The 19069-nt window shown below is 55.7% G+C and overlaps 1 protein-coding gene across 13 annotated transcripts; it reads left to right on the top strand.

Moving 5' to 3' along the window:
* Positions 1 to 1776: 1776 nt before the first annotated feature.
* RPS6KL1 (ribosomal protein S6 kinase like 1) lies at positions 1777 to 18157 on the top strand. 13 transcript variants are annotated; one of them, XR_011258017.1, is made up of 11 exons: positions 1777 to 1911; positions 3306 to 3590; positions 4900 to 5024; positions 5985 to 6077; positions 11994 to 12041; positions 12430 to 12562; positions 13490 to 14098; positions 14531 to 14620; positions 14787 to 14869; positions 15013 to 16374; positions 16630 to 18157. XR_011258017.1 is itself a non-coding variant. In XM_069595181.1 (11 exons), the coding sequence occupies exons 2-11, from the start codon at positions 3326 to 3328 to the stop codon at positions 16738 to 16740; spliced, it is 1653 nt and encodes a 550-aa protein (XP_069451282.1). In that variant the 5' UTR covers positions 1777 to 1911; positions 3306 to 3325; the 3' UTR covers positions 16741 to 18157. The 13 variants fall into 13 exon arrangements, 4 of the variants coding, with proteins under 4 accessions (XP_069451282.1, XP_069451284.1, XP_069451285.1 ...); XR_011258019.1 differs by having other exon boundaries at positions 14531 to 14634; positions 16279 to 16374; XM_069595181.1 differs by having other exon boundaries at positions 16279 to 16374.
* The last annotated feature ends 912 nt before the right edge of the window (positions 18158 to 19069 follow it).

Here is a 19069-nt window from a genome sequence, read left to right as displayed (position 1 = left end):
GAGAGAGTTCAAGAAAGACCGGGAGAAGAGAAACTAAGGACAGCAAGTAGTTTCTCCAGTGGGAAGCTTCTCTTCTCCAATTTCTCTTCTCCCCTGGGGTGATAGAGAGGGGAGAAGTGAGGCCAAGACTGGTTTTTGTATGGTTTTCAAGATGCAAGAATCAGCATGATGTTTGTTTCAGATGAGAAAGAAGGATGCAATAGAAGCCAAAAATTAATGGTGCAGGAAAGAGAGGAGAGAATTGCTGGAGGAGGTTCCTTGAGTAGGTGATGGCACAAGATTGACCCCAAGGGGAAGGCTGGCCTTTGATGCGGCACAGACAGGTCATCTACGGAAAGAGATGGGGAGACGGTATGTGGATGCAGACTTGGCCAGCAGGCAGAGTAGGGGTCTGTGTTCCTATGTTTTTGAGGGATGGATGAAGCATGCTCTTTGGCTGACAGTAAGGATGGGAGGAACGCACTGGGAATCAGAAGGGAATGGAATGCCATCTAGCAGGGAGCAAGTATACTAGGGAAGGATAGTATAAGTCCAGGCAGCACTAGGGTGCAGATGAAGTCTGTGTGTCCAGTTCAGAAATCACCCCCTCCCAAAGGTCTTCTGACCCCAAAACTAGGTTACTCCCCTTCCTGTGAGTCTCACGGCCCCTATGGTGCTTCTCTTTTACAACTCTGATCACACCTGGAATGAAATGTCAATGGTATTCTCTAGTTCTTTAATCCCTGTATCCCCTCACTTAGACTGTAAACCCCAGGAAGACATCAACAGACAGTGTCTACTCAGTCGCTGTATCTTGCCATCTAGCTCCTCCTGCACAGTATTCTCTAAATACATAATATTTAAATAGTTGAATCAGTTCAGTTCAGTCGCTCAGTCGTGTCCAACTCCTTGCAGCCCCATGGACTGCAGCACGCCAGGCATCCCTGTCCATTACCAACTCCCGGAGTCTACTCAAACTCATGTCCACTGAGTCTGTGATGCCACCTAACGATCTCATCCTCTGTCCTCCCCTTCTCCTCCCACCTTCAATCTTTCCCAGCATCAGGGTCTTTTCCAATGAGTCAGATCTTCAAATCAGGTGGCCAAAGTATTGGAGTTTCAGCTTCAGCATCAGTCCTTCCAATGAATATTCAGGACTGATTTCCTTTAGGATGGACTGGTTGGATCTCCTTGCAGTCCAAGAGACTCTCAAGGGTCTTCGCCAACACCACAGTTCAAAAGTTGTTCGGCGCTCAGCTTTCTTTATAGTCCAAACTTCACATCCATACATGACTACTGGAAAAACCATAGCCTTGACTAGATGGACCTTTGTTGGCAAAGTAGTGTCTCTGCTTTTTAATATGCTATCTAGGTTGGTCATAACTTTTCTTCCAAGGAGTAAGCGTCTTTTAATTTCATGGCTGCAGTCACCATCTTCAACCATATTCAAATAGTTGAATAAATGCATGAAATAACGAATGAGAAAAGTCCCCAAAGTGGCGCGTGTGCTTTTAGTCGGCCTAAACTTCCGCAGCAACTCCTTCCACATCCCTGACAGAGTCTGGACCTCCACTCTCCGCAGCTCCACCCACACGTCCCCAACTCCATCTCCATCCTCATCCTCATCCCCATCTCCATCGCACCCCCTGCCCATCCCCATCCCCTTCGATGGCCTCTCGCATAGTTCCGCTTTCCCGGCGCTGCTGCTTTAAGAGTCCGCAGAAGCCGAGCCGGGCGCTGATTGGTGGTTTATTCTAACGATAGCGGATGAGCTCATCTGCAACCAATGACCAGGCTGCACCGGCCAGACCCCTGCACCTAGGAGGAAGGCGGAAAGCAGCAGCCCGCGGTGGTACGTCCCCCGCGGGGGCGAAGGGTAGGTGGCCGCAGGGCTGAGTCGGGCCGCGTGGACCGAGCTCCTGGCTCGGGCAGGTACGGTGTTAGCCTGGCTCCTCCTCCATACCCTCTTCCCCAGGAGAGAATGCCCTCATCTCTCATTCCCCCAGTCCCCTTCCTTGGCGACCCTCACGGGGCGGTGCACCTTGCTTGCAGGGGACTCGCGGGCTGGATGCATGTCTTTCTGGGTCCAGACGCAGCTTTGCAGCTCTGCCTAGGAGGACCCGGCCCGGCGGGTGAACCCTGAAGCTAGGCCCTGACTTAGAGCAGCACACACTGCCGACCTGGGTGCCTCTGATCACAGGCCTCCGAGCCGCATGCCCTGGTGACTGGGCCGAATGGGAAGGGAGCGGCTTCCCTTCCTCCCCTCCTCCACCTCCTGGCCTCATCCTGGCCGGGGCTCAGCTGCCCGCTGGCTTGGCGATGTGGGTTTTCCTCTCTGCCTCACTCCCCATCCTGTTCTCTCTTCCCTCTCCACAGAAGTAGAAATGACCTGGGGTTTGGGCCCCGCCCTTTCCCAATGAGGCCTGAGAGAGCAAAGGTGCAGAGGCTTCAGTGAAGGATGGAGGCAGCTTTCTGGCCTCTGAGCTCTTTCCTCTCCTTCCGCCACTGCTCTAACCCTGGCGGCTGCTTGTATCACTTGCTGCTCAGGGTGGAGCTGCCCTCCGGTCCCTGGAGGCCACGTGGCCTCCTGGACTTCTCAGAGCAGAGCCGGGGGGACAGAGCCATCCCCTCCCTAGGGCTGGCTGGGCTCTGACCTCATTCATCTAATTCCATCCAGAGTGGTACTGAATCTGCCAGTCAGTCATTTCATTTGCCTGCAGTCTTTAAGGCCAAGCCTGGTGCCCAGCTCTCCACCTGGCTCCTTGGGGGTCCTCACTCCTTGACCACACTGATCTTGGGACCAAGGGAAGTGAAATAAAGCAGGGGCAATCCCTCCTGTTCGGGGAGGTACCATGGAGCCGAACCCTGAAGGATAAGTGAGATTCCCATGGGAGGAGGAGGGAGGGGCGGACAGGGCACAGTGTAAGGAATGGCCTTTGGGCCCCAAGCTTTTGCTTCAGCCTCAAAGTATGGTGACCTGCATATGTTTAATGTGCACAGAGGCCCTTTGAAGGCAGCTCTGTATCACAAATATTTTCAGCTCTCTCTGATGCTCAGCACATAGTAGGTGCTCCAGAAATACGTGTTGAACTGAATTTGAATGGAAAGAATTGTAAAAACAACTCAGAGCCCAAAGCATGTTTTTATTGTTATGACCACTACTTAGGAAAGATCTGGTTTAGTAAGGGGTATTACCCCCATTAGCTCTGATCCCTCCAGCCCTTGGAGGTGAGTATCAGTCTCCACAATACTCAGTAGAAGAAACCAGGGTACAGATGGGACATTGTCTCCAACTGGGTTCTTCCTAATGCCTCTGCTCATTCCAGGTTCCTGACCCAAGGCAGCCATGAGCCTGGTGGCCTGTGAGTGCCCTCCTGGCCCTGGCCTGGAGCCTGAGCCCTGCTCTCGAGCACGGTCCCAGGCTCACGTGTACCTGGAGCAGATTCGCAACCGGGTGGCTCCGGGGGCACCTGACATGACTAAGCACGACTACCTGGTGGATGCAGCCACTCAGATCCGGCTGGCCCTGGAGCGCGACGTCAGTGAGGACTACGAGGCCGCCTTCAACCACTACCAGAACGGCGTGGATGTTCTCCTCCGAGGCATGCACGGTGAGGCTGGGGCTGGGCAGGGGCCGAGGAAGGGCCCATCCCATCATCTGTCCATCTGTGCTGGGTGAGCAAGGCTCTGTGCTGGCCCTGCAGGACCTATGAGAAGGACAGTAGTATTGATAATAATAGCCTTCACTTATAAAGCAGTTCCTTTACACTAGGCACTGGTCTAAGGGCTTTACCTGTATCAATTCATTTCTGATTCACAGTAATACAAACCACTGTGTATGTTCTGGCATGTACTTCCAAATATACAAGAATGATTTTTATTCCTATTTTCCAGATGAGGAAATTGAGGCACAGGGAAGTTAAATAGCTTGCTTAAGACTCCACAGCTATCAAATGACAAAGCTGAGACTTGAACAGTTTGCGCTCTAGAGGCTATGAACTTGGCCCACTAAGCTCTCCTGCCCCTGGAGCTGGGCTAGGGTCCTGCCCTCTGGGTACTTGCATTCTGATGGCAGAAGATTGATGAGTTGATGATGGACAATTATAGTCCCAGGTAGCAAGGACAATGGGGAGGAAGTAAAGGGAGGGAAAAAGGAGACTGAGGCCAGACAAGCCTGGCACAGGGCATTTTCTAAAAGTCAAAACCCTAATCTGAGCCCTGAAGAATGGTAGGTATGCTGTCCAGCTGAAGAGCCTTTAGTGGGAAAGAGAGGGGACAGGCAGAGAACACAGGCAAAGGCCTGAAGGTAAGAGGGGAGGCCTGTTCAGGGCAAAAGGAGGCATTTCCAAGTTGTGGGAGAGGCTGGCCCTGAGGCCAGTTGGAGACACCCGAGGGCCTTGATGGCCAGCCTGGGGGTAAGAGTCAGGCCCCAATTCACGCTTCTAGTTGCTGCAGTGATGATGCCTCTCAACAGCTGGCTTCATGCCTGTACCATGAACACCTTTACCCTCCAGGCCCAATGCCTGTTCTGGCCTCTTTCATACTGGGCATCAAAGATAGCAGAAGGTGTGCTCTCTGGGGGCTTCTCTTTCTTCCTGAAAAACAGACAGGGAAACTCCGTTCCATCCCTTCCCAGGCTGTGACAGTGGCCAGGAGGTTGTGCATGCCAATTGTAAGGTGCTATAGTCTGAGGGCCGCCCCCCCGCCCGGCTCCCAGGCTCTCCCACCACCATCCTTCGTCCTCCTCCCCTGCTGGTCTCCCACCCAGAAGAGGACTCAAGAACAGATGAGGGGTCAGAATCCACTGACCAGCCTCAGAAATAGCTGCCCTCCTGTGGGGGGCAGAGTGTGGGCAGTGGGAGCCAAACCCCCGCCTCCTCCCAGGGCTGGCAGGGTCCTCTTGACCCCTTCTCCCCACAGTCGACCCCAACAAGGAGAGGTGTGAGGCTGTCAAACTGAAGATAACCAAGTACCTGCGGCGGGCGGAGGAGATCTTTAATTGCCACCTGCAGAGGACGCTGGGCAGCGGAGCCAGCCCTGATGAGGTGAGGAGCCCCCAGAAGACTGAGGGATCCAGGGGAAGAGAACTAAGGCCCCCACCCCCCAGGCCAGGGAACTGTCGCCTTGCCATCCCCGGCTGGGCAGACAGTGGAGAGCACAGGCAGGCTGGCGCGTGTCCCGGGGCTGCCGCCCTGCCCTCCTCCTCCTGGCTTCCTCCCTCTCTCTCCCACACTCTCCGTAGCTCATTCACATTCTAACACTTGGTGAATCATCTCCAGTCCAGTCTCGCACCCTCACAGAGGAGACACACACACAGAGGCAGCTCCTCACCCTCCCACACAGCCCATACAGACACTCACCTGTGTACATACTCAGACTCCCAGAGTGCTTTTCTGCTGGGCTACAGTGAGTGTTTGGAGCAGACATGAATACCCACCCACATGCATATACACAGACATGAATACCCATGTGCATATACACATACCTGAATACGTGCCTATACACATACCTGAATACGTGCATATACAAATGTGCACAAATCCTCTCCCCACATCCTGACCCAGCAGGCCCCTCAGAGAGGGTTGAGAATGCACGCCCACTTTTCAACCCCTAGGTGTGCACATACACACTCCTAGTCTGATGCACCTTGTAAGATGCTTCCCACAGTGCAGGTACCTGGGCCTGCCTTGGTCTTTGAAGCCTGTTGCCCAGGTTATTTCCCCACCCCTGGGAGCATCTGCCTCCTGTGGGTGCCACTTTTGAGAGGGGGTTTCAGAGGACTCCTTGAGCCTGGGAGGAAGCCCGGGTAGGCGCTGAGCTGAGAGGGTGGCCTAGCCACCCTGGACCAAGGCTGGGTCTGTCTCTGTGAGGTGGGGGTCTGCCCGTACCCTGGTCCTTGCCCTCTGTGGCCACTGGTCTCCTGGCAAGCTGAGCCCTGCTCGCTGCAGCTAGGTGAGGAGGCCGTGACCCTGAGGCTGCCGTGGGGCTCTCTCCCGCCACCGCAGGGTTTCAGCAGCCTGAGGCTCCGGCCCATCCGCACGCTGAGCTCTGCCCTGGAGCAGCTGAGGGGCTGCAAGGTGGTCGGGGTCATCGAGAAGGTGAGCGAGCGACGCCCAAGGTGTGGGAGGACACAGTGTGTGTGACCGGGAGTGGCCAGTGCTGGAAAGGGGTCAGGGGGTCCAAGCAGAGAAGGGCAGCCGGGTCCAGGGGTGCCCCACCCCTCCTCCAGCCCAGCACACACCAGCCCCGGCAAGGAAAAAGTGAGGAAGCCACAGAGGCAGACAGCGCCTCTCCACAGACCCTCCAGCTCAGACACAGAACCGCTCCCTCGGCAGTTCAGCACAGCAGCCGCAGGGGCACCCAGCCAGCCTGAGCTGCCTTGTGCGCCCCCACTTCCCGCTTCCTCCAGGGGCTGCAGCCAAGAATCTCCCCTGCCAAGCCCAGCCCAGAGGTTCCTGGGGCAGGAATGTGCTCATCGCTAGAAACCTGCCTTGTCCAGGTCCTTGGCAGCTCTGCCCTCTGTCTCCTGGCTTCTCCCGCGGTGCCCCAATCTGGGATCGGCTCCCTTAATTCAGGGCAGACAGGAGTCGACAGTGCAAACTGGACCTGGACACTCAGCAGAAGGACAGACAGGTTGGGTCAAATGAGATTTGAGCCAATATTCGATTGCTCTCTGCCTGGACCCAGAGATAGCTGGAGTATTTGCTTAAGTGTTTTTATGTTTTTTTCAAACTGAACCGTTCATCAGAATCACCTGGGGGAGTTTCCTAACCACACAGATGCCTGGGCCCCATCCCAAACCCACCAAATGAGAATTTCTAGGGTTGAACCCAGGCATCTGTCATTTAAGACACTCACGGGGGATTCGGGCGGGTGTGGGAGCCAGCAGAGAAAAGAGGACTGGTGTGTGCTCCTTCACACACTGCCGAGGATGAAGTGCTGTCTGGACGGGCACCACGTGGCCCCAGGCAAGCTCTTTGCCCTCTCTGGGCACCGGTTTCCTCATCTGGAAGTGGGGAAGGGATCTTCCCACCCACCCAGGGGGATGTGGGAACTAAAGTGAGATAATTTTTGGGAAAGGCCTGGCACACGCTAAAGCGTCTGATACAAGTTCGATGGCTGAAGGCTGATGACAAGAGTGGGTCAGCAGGAAGCAGGCTTCCCATCCCTGGCTTCGCTCCAGCGGCTGCTCCCTATTCCCTGGAGCAGGCGCCTGGTCTGTCAGCCAAGGCCCAGCCAGCTTCCATCTGCCCAGCCCTTCCCGCCCACCGCGTTCATCCACGTGGCTCGGCCGCCCCCGGGGGGCAGGCCAAGGAGGCGACAGCCACCACTGTTCGCCCGTGTGGGATCCCACTGAACCGATGGTGTTATGGAGAGAGGGGTTCTGGGTCAAATAAGCTTTAGAAACAGTGCGTTAAAGTTACATTACTTCATTGCTTTAATTCTAGGAAGTTTCAGGCTTTGAGGGTGCAAATGTACACAGTGAATCTCCAAGAGGGAGGTCTATGACAGAATTCCCCGAATTTGAATTTGTTTAACCCCAGACACACATGTGCAAAGCATTTTTGGAATCCTGTATTCTGAGGCCTGTGCATATGGGAAAAACAGATTCAGGCCAAGCCCAACCGTTCTGTCTTACAAGTGCCCTCTTTTTTCCTTTATTACCTTTCTTGGGCACTCAACTTAGCCACTCCGCATCCCTCCTAAAATCCTGTGGCCTTTTCCTGTGTCATTCACAAGCCAGGAAAATCAGTCTCCCAAATTAGGAGAGATGTTAGGGCCACTGGGCCCAGGTCCCTGCAGCCACGCCCGGATGGATGTCACTGCCTTTCATTCCATAGCTGTGCCCAGACAGCCCAGGGCAGGTGATTGGCAGAGCAGTGCCAGTCTGCAGCAGCCCCAGCCTCAGGGCAGCAAAGGGCCCCACTTAGGAAGCCTTGAGAGCCCCCAGAGAGGTCCCACTGTGAGGGTTCATGGGGCTGAAGAGGGTTTCCTTGGGGCCAGAAGAGATACCTGCAAGGGTAGGGGGCGGCAGAGAACAGTGAGGTGGGTGGGTCAGGGACTAGGTGGGCAGCTGGCCAGGATGCCTAGGGTCTACTCTCAGGGAGCCTTGGGGGGCTTAGGAGACAACACTGGCTATTTGCTGAGCTTCGTCCAGGAGCTAGGCCCTGAGTCAGGGATGGGAAGAAAGAGAAGGACAGCCAAGTCCCTTCTGTGTTTTTGGCTCAAACATGAGGGTGTTTAAAATTATTACTATTTATCAGCATTTGAAAATTGGCAGGTTTCATAGAGAAAGCCCAAGTTTCCTACTTTTCCTGAGAAATGAGAGGATCTGGAAATGCAGGCTCACATTCCTGCTTGTCAACCCCAGGCAGATGAAGGGCTGCCTGCTTTAATGAGGCGCTCGGCCAGCCCTTTCCTGTCCTGCCCACTGGCACACATGAACAGCCCCTGGGGACCTTTATGCTTGAGAACCTATTTGAAACTTCTGGATTTGTTTGCTCCAGGAGGGAGTCCTCCTGGCCTTGACACTCTGGACATTTTAAAATAAAGGGTTAATGTGTTTTACCAAAGTTTTAATTGTCCACACATCCCAAGAGCTCAGTGGGTTTTATTTTTTAAAAAAGAGACTTCCTTTTTTAAAAAGATGGGAGCTGGCACTCAGAACTGCCTTACACCTTCCTGATAGCCTTCTCTCCTGGCATCTGTTAAGCCCACTGTAGCCGGCACAGCTGCTGCATTAAACCGGCTCAGTCTCCCTGCGGGGGAAGAAGGATTATACTGTACAGTCAGATATAGTAGTCACCAGCCACATGGAATGGAATGGAATCATCGCTTCAGTCGTGTCCGACTGTTTGCGACTCCATGGACTGTAGCCAGCCAGGCTCCTCTGTCCATGGGATTCTCCAGGCAAGAGTACTGGAGTGGGTTGCCATGCCCTCCTCCAGGGGATTTTCCCAACCCAGGGATCGAACCCAAGTCTCTTACATCTCCTGCATTGGCAGGCAGGTTCTTTGCCACTAGTGCCACCTGGGAAGCCCATAATACTATTTTTAAAAAAAATTTTTTATAACACCGCGTGACATGCAGAACTTCCCCGAGTGGGGATTGAATTCACACCTTCCACAGTGCAAGCGCAGAGCTGTAACCACTGGACCACCAGGGAAGTCCAGTTTTAATAAAAATTAAATATTCTCTCAGTGGCACCCACTGTATTTCAAAGGCTTGATAGCTACATGTGGTTCATGGCTTCTATATTGAACAAATAGACAATATTTCTGTTACAGCAGAAGGTCCTCCTGGGCAGTGCTGCATTTTAACCATTGTTCCATAGAGAATGTAACTGAGGCTCATAGAGGTCAAGTGACAAACCAGTGCTCTGTCTCCCGTATTACAGAACAGAAGAGGAAGGGGGTTTTTGTTTTGTTTGCTTGGTTTAATGGTGGCAGGGGGGATGCCCCCTTTGCTACTCTTTTGAAATAGGATGTAAAAGAAAAGAGTTTGAAACAGTAAATGGGAATTTCCTAGTTGTCCAGTGGGTAGGACTCTGCAGTTCCACTGCAGGGAGGCACAGCTGATGCCTGGTTGGAGAACTAAGATCCCGCAAGCCATTCAGTGTGGCCAGAAACAACAGCAACAGCACATATCGCCCACCATCCCACCTCATTCCAAGATAACCAGCATTGACGGTGTGGCCTAATTATTTCTTGATTCTTGTGTGTGTGTGTGTGTGTGTGTGTGTGTGTGTGTGTGTGTTCTTTTCTTTTTTAACTCACTGTTTCAGTGTACTGATCAAGTTTTGTTTCTGGCCTCTCTGACATTCCCTGCTGGTTTTTTTTTTTTTCCTGAATATGTAAATGAGAAGCCTTGCCCAGGACAAGGTGGTGGGGAATCCCACTTGGCAAGAGGCAGTAGGGAATTATCCGGGGTGTCAGCACTTGTGGGAAACCGTGTTATCCTAAATGACCCCAAAGTTCACTCTTTCAAACTCATTGGGCGGAGCAACAGGGACCAGGCTGGACTCCATCTCCGGCTGTTGGAGAAGAGACCTCTAGTGGTCATAAGGGGTACCTCACTCCTGATGCCCCAGCCGTCGGAATCCACCACCTTCATCTCACTGATGGCGGGGAAACTGAGGCCCAGAGGGGAAGGCATGTGCCAGGTCACCTAGCTATGCCCGTTTTCAGTTATGTCTTCAAGGCTCCCGGGTCAGCCCATCTGAATTCGCATCCCGGCTCCGTGGGACCGCAGGCAACGTTACCTCTCTGAACCTCGATTTCTTCATCAATAAAATGAGTCACGTAATACTTGGGGCTGCCCAGGTGGCACAGTGGTAAAGAATTCGCTTGACAATGCAGGAGACGCAAAAGATGTGGGTTTGGTCCCTGGGTCGGGAAGATCTCCCGGAGGAGGAAATGGCAACCCACTCCAGTCTTCTTGCCTGGAGAATCGCGTGGACAGAGGATCCTGGCGGGTCTCGGAGAGTCAGACACGATTAAGCACAGCACAGCAGCACAGGGCCTCACCGGGTAGGGCTGTAAGAATGAAACTAAGTAAACTAGATAAGGCCCTTAGCACAGAGTAATACTATACAGTATACAGTATAATACTATACTGCTGCTGCTGCTAAGTCACTTCAGTCGTGTCCGACTCTGTGCAACCCCATAGACGGCAGCCCACCAGGCTCCCCCGTCCCTGGGATTCTCCAGGCAAGAACACTGGAGTGGGTTGCCATTTCCTTCTCCAATGCATGAAAGTGAAAAGTGAAAGTGAAGTCGCTCAGTCGTGCCCGACCCTCAGCGACCCCACAGACTGCAAGCTACCAGGCTCCTCCATCCATGGGATTTCCCAGGCAAGAGTACTGGAGTGGGGTGCCATTGCCTTCTCCAGATAAGGCCCTTAGCACAGAGTAATACTATACAGTATACAATATAATACTATACTATACTATAGTAATACTATACAGAGTGGTACTATACAGTAATACTATGCACAAGTTTCCCTGTGCCGATATTAATAGCCATCAGCAAAGACTATAGAGAGCACGTTATACAGCAGGCTTGAGCTGCTGCCATACTTGAGTTGTCTGACTTAACAACACCCTCTTAATGGCCTTCTGAAGCAGGTACTGCTATGACCCAGGGTGCAGGTCTTGCCCTCATGTGCCCCCCTGTCTGGGCTGAATCTTCTACCTTTCTGCCCTGACAGGTCCTCTCCCACGGCTGGGGTTCACCCCTGCCCATAATGGAGATGAGTCTAGGGCCCAGCTCCAAGCAAGGCTCTGACCCAGCAGTTGGCAGACCACTGCCTCCAAACAAAACCGACAGGAGAAGGAAGAGGTTGCTCGCCAAAGACAGAGTCCAGAGGAAAAGACCATTTAAAAAAAGCAAAAGACCATCGCATCACTGGGAGTGGGGGGCAGGGGGTGCGACCTGAAGGAGCAAGCCAAGCCCGTGTGGTTTGGGGCACCACTGGGGCCACATTCTCAGAGCCTTGGCTTCTTCACCTGTGAAATAAGAGTTAAGAGAAGGTGACTGGCCCTGAGGTCCCTTCCAGCCATGACACCCTCAGATCCTGTGGAATGAACCATTCGCCTCATGTGTGGAAAGCCCTGACTACTTCCCTGTGTGGCGCAGGGCTCTGGGAATACAGAGCTATACAGCATGGTCCCTGCGCTCTTGGAGCTCACAGCCCAGTGGAGCGACAGGAAATCACACACAGTGTGCTGGGGGTGAGCCTGGAGAGCTCTGCAGACAGATTAGGAGTCCTGGCCTAATCTGAGGTTGGGAAGGCTCCCTGGAGAAGGTGGTACCTGATAAGACCTGCAGGTCTAACGAGGGTGGATGAATCGGACAGGTTCAATGTCATGTTGGTGGAGGAGGGGATATACTCTGTACCACCAAAGCCTGACATCCCTGCCTAGCCTGGGTGGAGGAGCGTGGGGCCTGGGGTTGGGGGTGTGGAGCCCCGGGAACTAGCCTGTGCCTTGACTAGTGCCTCCTGGACCTCTGCAGGTACAGCTGGTCCAGGACCTAGCGACTGGAGGGACCTTCGTGGTGAAGGCAGGTGCCACCCCACCCCCTGCCATTCCTCCTTCCCCTTGAGACCTTCTCGGAGCTCTTGGAAACCCCTGCCTTCTGGGGAACCTCTACCCAGAACCCGTATGGGAAGCCCACGTTCCCTCCAGATCCCACAGCTGCTAGTTCTGCACCCCGGGCATGTGCCCGACTTCCCAGAAAAACACACACATATACTGCCCTACCCTTGGCCCAGACAGGGAGGGGAGGGCCTGCCTTCCATGGTGGAAAGAGGGTTGCGGGTCAGGACAGGAACTAGGGGGAGGCAGCTGCTCCTCAGAGGGGGCTCCCACACTTCATCTGGTTGTCCCTGAAGAGCAGAGTGGCCTCTGGCCGGTCCCCAGCTGATCTGCCCGGCCTGCCCCCTCCTCAGGGCCTGTCCAGGTGCCACGTGGCGAGCCGGGAGCGGCTGACCATCATCCCACACGGCGTCCCCTACATGACCCAGCTGCTGCGGTACTTTGTGACTGATGACTCCATCTTCCTGCACCTGGAGCACGTGAAAGGTGAGCGGACCCCGGGGGCCCCATCGGCTCCTCAGGCCTTCAGGAGATTGTCCTGTCTCATCCCCTTAAAATTCGGAGCTCATTACCCAGCCACAGGCCCAGCCTTCCTGGAGGGTGAAGGCAGGACTAGCCTGCTGCAGGCTTCTCAGTGATGCCAGGGGGCAGGAGACGTCCAAGGAGGACATTCACATCTTGGATGAATGAGGGCACGTATGCAGGTGTCCCCTTTGTCACCATCTCCCCCAGTCTTGGTTCTTTTCACTCTTCTAGTCCATGCCCACCCCCCCGAGTGGCCATATGGGATGATGGTGCCAAAGCTGTAATTACAGGAACTGGGCCACAGCGGATATTTATTGATCAGCTAGGATTTCTGTTTGTTTGTTTTCAATGAGGTGCATCTCTCTGGATCGTGACATATAGTCATCACAGATCCATGCCTAGCCTTCTTTAATTTTACTTAATTAAATTCATGACACTATTCTCCCTTTGTGCTGTGCTCAGTCGCTCAGTTGTGTCTGACTCTTTGTGACCCCGTGAACTGCAGCCCTCCAGGCTCCTCTGTCCATGAGATTCTCCAGGCAAGAATACTGGAGTGGGTTGCCATGCCCTTCTCCAGGATTCTCCCTTTGAAAAATATATAATACATCAGACACTGGAGAACCCGCCACCTAGACCAAAGACATTAGAGAATAATTTACATCTTCTTAGGGGTTAAGCACCTATCTTGTGAGGCTGGGGCCCCGTCACGGGTGGGTGGAGAGGAGGAGAGAGGGCATCCTGGGCTTCGGGAGGGGAGGGAGCCAAGTGAGGATCTGAAGGCAGAGGGTCTGTGCCCAAGACAGAGGGGGAGCAGGCGTGGGACAAAGACGCGTCCACACTCATTTCCTCTCCCGTCCCCATGCTTGCGGCTCCCTCTGCTTGGCCCAGGAGGTACGCTCTGGTCCCACCTGCTCTCCCAGCCGTGCCCCCAGCAGTCTGGGACCGGATCTGGCTCCAGTCTGGAGAGGATGAAGGCTCCACTAAACTCCCGTCTCAGCCTCGGGACCAGCTCAGTGCCCCCGGGGCACACCCGCCCGCGGGACGGAATCCCTCTGGAGCCTCCGTGGACTTCTCAGAGCCTCACCCCAGCCAGGAGGGTGGTGGCCGTTAAACCCCAGAGAGAGACTGGGGGTGAAGCCTCAGCCAGAACGAGCACTGCCCGCGTCTGGGACCTTCCAAAGGCCCCAGGTGGCCGCCTGCACTCCCACACCGGGCGAGGACTTGGCCGGAGCTCGGAGCCCGCGCCCCCATGGGGGCTCCCTTGGGTTCGGGCCGGGGCCGGCCGGGTGCTGGGGGGCTGCAGCCGAGGCAGAGGCCCGAGCCGCCTCTCGGCCTCTGGAGGGGCCAGCCTGGTGTCCGGCGGGGGCGCCTGGAGTCTGAAGGAGGAGCAGGTGAGGCAGTGGGCGGCCGAGACGCTGCTGGCCCTGGAGGCGCTGCACCAGCAAGGGGTGCTGTGCCGGGACCTCAATCCCCGGAATCTGCTCCTGGACCAGGCCGGTAGGAGCCCCAGGCGGGGTGTAGGGGCTGGGGGCAGAGGAGTGGGCCCTAACCCCACCCCACCCCTCAGGAGGGAGGCCCCCACAGCCTTGAGATTTCCCCAGAGCCAAGAGGAGGCAGACGGTATCTGACTGTTCCCCCTGGACCACCCCCACCCCCTGCCTTTTCGGGAAGGCCTCGGCCAAGCCCGGCTGGCCAGCTGTGGTTAAGCTTGGAAAGCACACCCTTTCCCCACCCTGAGCTCTGGGGCAGCCGCTCCTGTGATGACCAGGTTGTTCCAGGGGCCTTGGGGGGCCGAGCCCCTAGGGAACCTCTGCCCAGCACGGCCCACTGGCTCCTGGGGTCCCCTGCCCCACGCCAAAGGCTCCAAGATGACTAACTGTGGTTTTTGTCCCCCTCTGGCTCCTCCCTGCACACACACGGCATGACAAGGCCACATCCGGCTCACGTATTTTGGCCAGTGGTCAGAGGTGGAGCCCCAGTGCTGCAGGGAGGCTTCGCACAACCTCTACAGTGCCCCAGGCAAGAAGGGAAGGGTGAGGCAGCCCCTGAGTGTCTGTGTGTGGGTGGGCCGGGGGACTGAGGATGAGAGAGGCAACAGGCCCATCCTGGAGGTGGGGATGGTGGGGAGGGGTTGAAGGGAGACCTGCCCTCTCAGCAAGGCTGAGGACTGTTCTGGCTCCCACAGAGGTCGGTGGGATTTCGGAGCTGACCGAAGCCTGCGACTGGTGGAGCTTTGGGTCTCTCCTGTATGAACTGCTGACTGGGACGGTGAGCTCTGTGTGGGCAGGGTGTGGAGCCTGGCTGGTGTCACTGAGCATAGAATGGGCTGGGGTTAGTCCAACCGGTCAGTCTTGGGGGCTGAGCCTACCTGATCGCTCAATACCTGGCCATTGGGCCCAATGTCTTGTCAGCACAGGCCCCCTCTCCCCCAGCCCAGAGGCCGTGAGAGAAGGAGGAAGCAATTCCCACCAAGGCCTTGGCCACACCTTGCACCCCGACCCTCGTCAGGCAAGTGGCGATAGCTAGGGAGACTGTCAACTTAGATGAGGGAGAGTCGAGCTGCGGTGCTCAGGGAAGGTTCCTGGAAGAGGGTGCCTGGGCCTAGCTCTGGAGGGCAGCTGAGTGTGACGCAGCCTTGTTCCTCAGATCATCCCTCACAGGCCTCCTCTCCCCACTGCTCACACCACGCTCCACTCCCCCTCACACCCCGTCCCACACCCTTCAGAGCTGTGACCCCTAGACTTTGGCTGGAAGACCAGAGAAAGGGTATCCATCATCCCAGGCCGGCAGCTGCCCTGTCCAGCCTGGGTCGAACCAGAGCTTGAAGTTCCCCTCGCAAACACCTTGCTCAGGGTGGTGGGCTCAGCTCTCTGTCCTCCCTCATGAGCTCAGTGCTGCACCTGGGGCTGGTTAAGTCAGGCAGCAGGGAGAGGCCAACCTCCATTTGAGCAGGAAATGTCCTGAGTGGATGTGGTGTAACTGGAAGTTCAGAGCTGACCGGTCACTCCTGGCTCCCTCCTGCTTTGGTCCCGAGGCCAGGGCCTCTGAGAGCTCTGGCTGCAAACAGCCGCCCAGAGTGGTTCTCTCCTATTAGCCAGGGCCCTCCCACCTGTCCAGCTCAGGGCTCCTGGCCCTCCTCCTGGTGGCTTCTTGCCTGTCTTCCTGACCTCCAGACACACCCCTCTGCTCCCCCGCAGCTGCACCCTTCTGGAACGCAGATAGGTCCTGCCGTCTTCTCCCACCACAGCCCTGCCTTGACCCTGGCAGGAGCATGCCATGGCAAAGGAGCCGCCCGTGGAGATTTGCTTTCTGCAAGGAGACAGGTTTCAGTGCTATTCCTGATAGAGTGCCTGCCCCGATGGCAACCCAAGACCGGTGCTTCTAGCAAGCTTGGAGCCATAGGGGCCTGGGTTCAAACCCTGAACTCAGCACAAATCCGTCAACCTGCTTCTTGCCCTTAAAATGGGGGTGCCAATTGCTTACTTTGAAGGTTGTTGCAGAAACTAGGGATCACAGGTGTCAGGCACCTTCCTCAGCCCGGCAGGCAGCAGATCCAAAGCAGAAGGCGATGGAGTCATGGCCATGCCCGTGAGGTATAACACAGGGTGAAGAGATGCAATCTCCGCCGCCAGTGGAGTGTACAGACTCCTGGGGGCTGCCTCCCTGTGTCTTCCCAGGCGCTGTCCCAGAGCCACCCCTCAGGAATCCAGCCCCACACCCAGCTGCAGCTGCCCGAGTGGCTCAGTGGCCCGGCGGCCTCCCTGCTGACTGAGGTGAGGTGCAGGCGGCCTCCCGGTGGCGCCTTCTTGGCCTGAGGGTGGACAGAAGGGAGGGCAGAGCCCTGTGTGTGAACAAGTCACCCCATGTACTAGGTGTCTGGCATGGGTGCAGGAGGGTCATAGGGCCAACAAATTTCTATACCTCGGTGGCCAAACACCAATGTCGACCCCCTGCCCGCCCCCACCAGGGTAACAGGGTTCCCGGGGCCTGGCCAGCCTGCCCAGGGCTGACTGGGCTTTTCTCCGCAGCTGCTGCAGTTCGACCCGGCCCGGCGCCTGGGCGCTGGAGGAGGCGGCGTCCATGAACTCAAGGCCCACCCCTTTTTCAGTTCCATCCAGTGGAGCAAACTGGGGGGGTAGGAGGGCGTGGCGTCAGCGACGGGAGCAGCTGGACTGGCCTGGATCTCCTCTCCTCTCTTTGCCTGCCACTTCCCAGCAGTGGCCCTAGGGCAAAGAATGCAAGGCAGCTTGCCTTTCCTGGTCAGGACTCCACCCTTGGGCCTCAGAAGTCTCATCACCACTGACCAGGAAGGGCCTTGTGGACTCCCCCAGCCACCTCTTGGAGAAATGCTTTCTAGTCGGTGCTGAGGGGCAGACATCTCAGCCTGTTAGACAGCTTGAACGTCTCCACCTGTCCACCCTCCACCCATCAGTCAACAGTCACCTGCTGTGTCTACACCCTGTACCTTGAACTGGGACCTGCCCTGTTAAAAGGTGCCTTCCTTGGCATTAGCTCTGAGCTACTGACCACCTGCTGAGCCGAGAAATCTTGACTCATGATCTGCCATGTGCCCCACTCAGGGTGTCTCTGGAGACTCATCTCAGGTTACTAGTACCCTGGCTTCCTGGCTCCAAACCAGGGCTGTCCTAGCTCGTCATCTTAGCCACGCAACTAGTGTGCCCCTTCTACCAAAGGCTACTTCCCCAGGGGGTGGGGGAGGCAGGGAAGCAGGGAAGAAGTCTGTAGCGGATATGGGGTGGAGCGGGGAGGGGCGGGGGGGACAACCCACCCCCTCCTGACCATGCTGCTTATCTTGTAATTACAGACCTTTGAGAGCAAAAGGAAAGGAGGGGAGGAAAATAAGGATAAGGAGGGAGGGGGAGAAAGAGGGGAAGGCACAGCTCTGCCACTTACAGAAGCTTTATAAACAGAATAAAGGGCTCCCTTCCCCAGCTAGCCCACCCACGTGGAGAGAAAGCAAACCCTGGCCTGTGGGTCTGAGCTGGGGGACCACAAAACCGACTCCAGCCTGAAGCCACTTGAAGGAAAGTTGTCTCCACTCGGGTTCCCTTCTTGGACATTTGTCCTGTTTACCATTTTGCATTTCAGTGTTGAGGGTCCACTCAATCCACTGCCCACTGTGACTTCATTTCCTTTTGAAATGAAACCACGCATCACCCAGAATGATTGCCCAAGCTTCTAGCCGGAAGCAAGAAGTTTCTGGTCTCTGAAGAGCTAGGATAAGTAGTTACCCCCAAAGATAATTCCCTCCCCAGATTTGGGGGCCCTCTTCTTCCTCTTAGGACTCACCCTGTCACTGGGGTGTGGCATCCAAGACAGAAACTTCCATGGACCTCTGCCCTCAACTCCTTCTCGCCTGAGTCTCCATCACCACCAGGGGGACACCACCCTCCAGTCCTGGCTGTGAAGGGCTGGGGACCGGTGTTGTGGGGAGGTCCTTGGGATGAGTCTGAGGCAAAGGACACAGGGAGGTGCTGGCTCTCCCTGGGGCTTGCCCACCCCTTCCACCCCCACTCCAATAAAGCTTCCTCTTACCTCTGGTGTCCTTGCCTTATTAACACAATGAGAGGGGCCCTGCAAGAACGGGATAAAGGAGGGTTCTCCCAGAGGAGCTCCATGACAACCAAGAGTGTGTTTGGAACCTGCTAGGAAGGAGGAAGCAGGGCTCGTAGTGAGCAGCATGCCAGCCTATACCCCTCAGAGCAGCTGTGAACCCACAGAGAAGTCCCAGCACGTAGAGGACACCGGAAAAGTCTTCAGAAGGCCGTGGTGCTTGCGGGTGGGGGTCCAATCCTCACAGAGACCCCTTGAACACATGGTGGCTCCTGAGAAGGTTGGAGCTCAGGGAGGTAAACGAGAGGGCCTGGCCAGAGCCTGGTGGAGCCCGTTCCAAGTCTGTTCCTTCTGCTACACTCCGTCAAGACCACCCCTAAGCACCGAAGTGCCTCTGGAACTTCTGGGCCTCCTTCGTGCAATAAGCACTGCACATCTGGCACTCTGCTAGGCCTTGGGTTTAGAACTGTGGTCCCAGCGGGGCTTACAGTCTGTCTCCATTTGATAAAAATGGGGCTAAATACATCTCCTTTGTAGGTTTACTAAAGATATGAAAGCTTGTAGCTCCATGCCCCAGATCTGATCATTCTAAAATTCTTTCATTGAACCCAAGTTTCTTCTCCCTACTCGCTCTAGTTCTGCCCTCTAGGAGCCACTCTGTTCCTGTGACCGACCTTCATACAAAGATGGTACCACTGTGAGCAAGGTCCGCAGGCGGGGACTGCGTGGGCAACAGCCAGGCTGTTTCAGCCTGGACACTACCAGGCACTGTCACACGTACGCCACACAGATCAGCTCTCCGCCCCACCCGCTAACCCTCACAGACCACTGCCCCAAGAGATGATCTACTCTCATTTGTTCTGACCAACCTTGAGCTTCTGGGTACCCACGTGG

Source organism: Ovis canadensis, chromosome 7, assembly GCF_042477335.2.
Source record: "Ovis canadensis isolate MfBH-ARS-UI-01 breed Bighorn chromosome 7, ARS-UI_OviCan_v2, whole genome shotgun sequence".
NCBI classification, from domain to species: Eukaryota; Metazoa; Chordata; class Mammalia; order Artiodactyla; family Bovidae; genus Ovis; species Ovis canadensis.
This window is presented reverse-complemented; position numbering and strand designations above follow the sequence as displayed.

Excerpts from the sequence above, each read along its gene's own strand:
- RPS6KL1 (XM_069595181.1), top strand. The coding sequence starts at position 3,326 with ATGAGCCTGGTGGCCTGTGAGTGCCCTCCTGGCCCTGGCCTGGAGCCT. Across the intron at positions 12,042-12,429 it reads GAGGGACCTTCGTGGTGAAG|GGCCTGTCCAGGTGCCACGT; the intron begins GCAGGTGCCACC and ends CCCCCTCCTCAG. Across the intron at positions 14,870-16,278 it reads ATGAACTGCTGACTGGGACG|GCGCTGTCCCAGAGCCACCC; the intron begins GTGAGCTCTGTG and ends GTGTCTTCCCAG.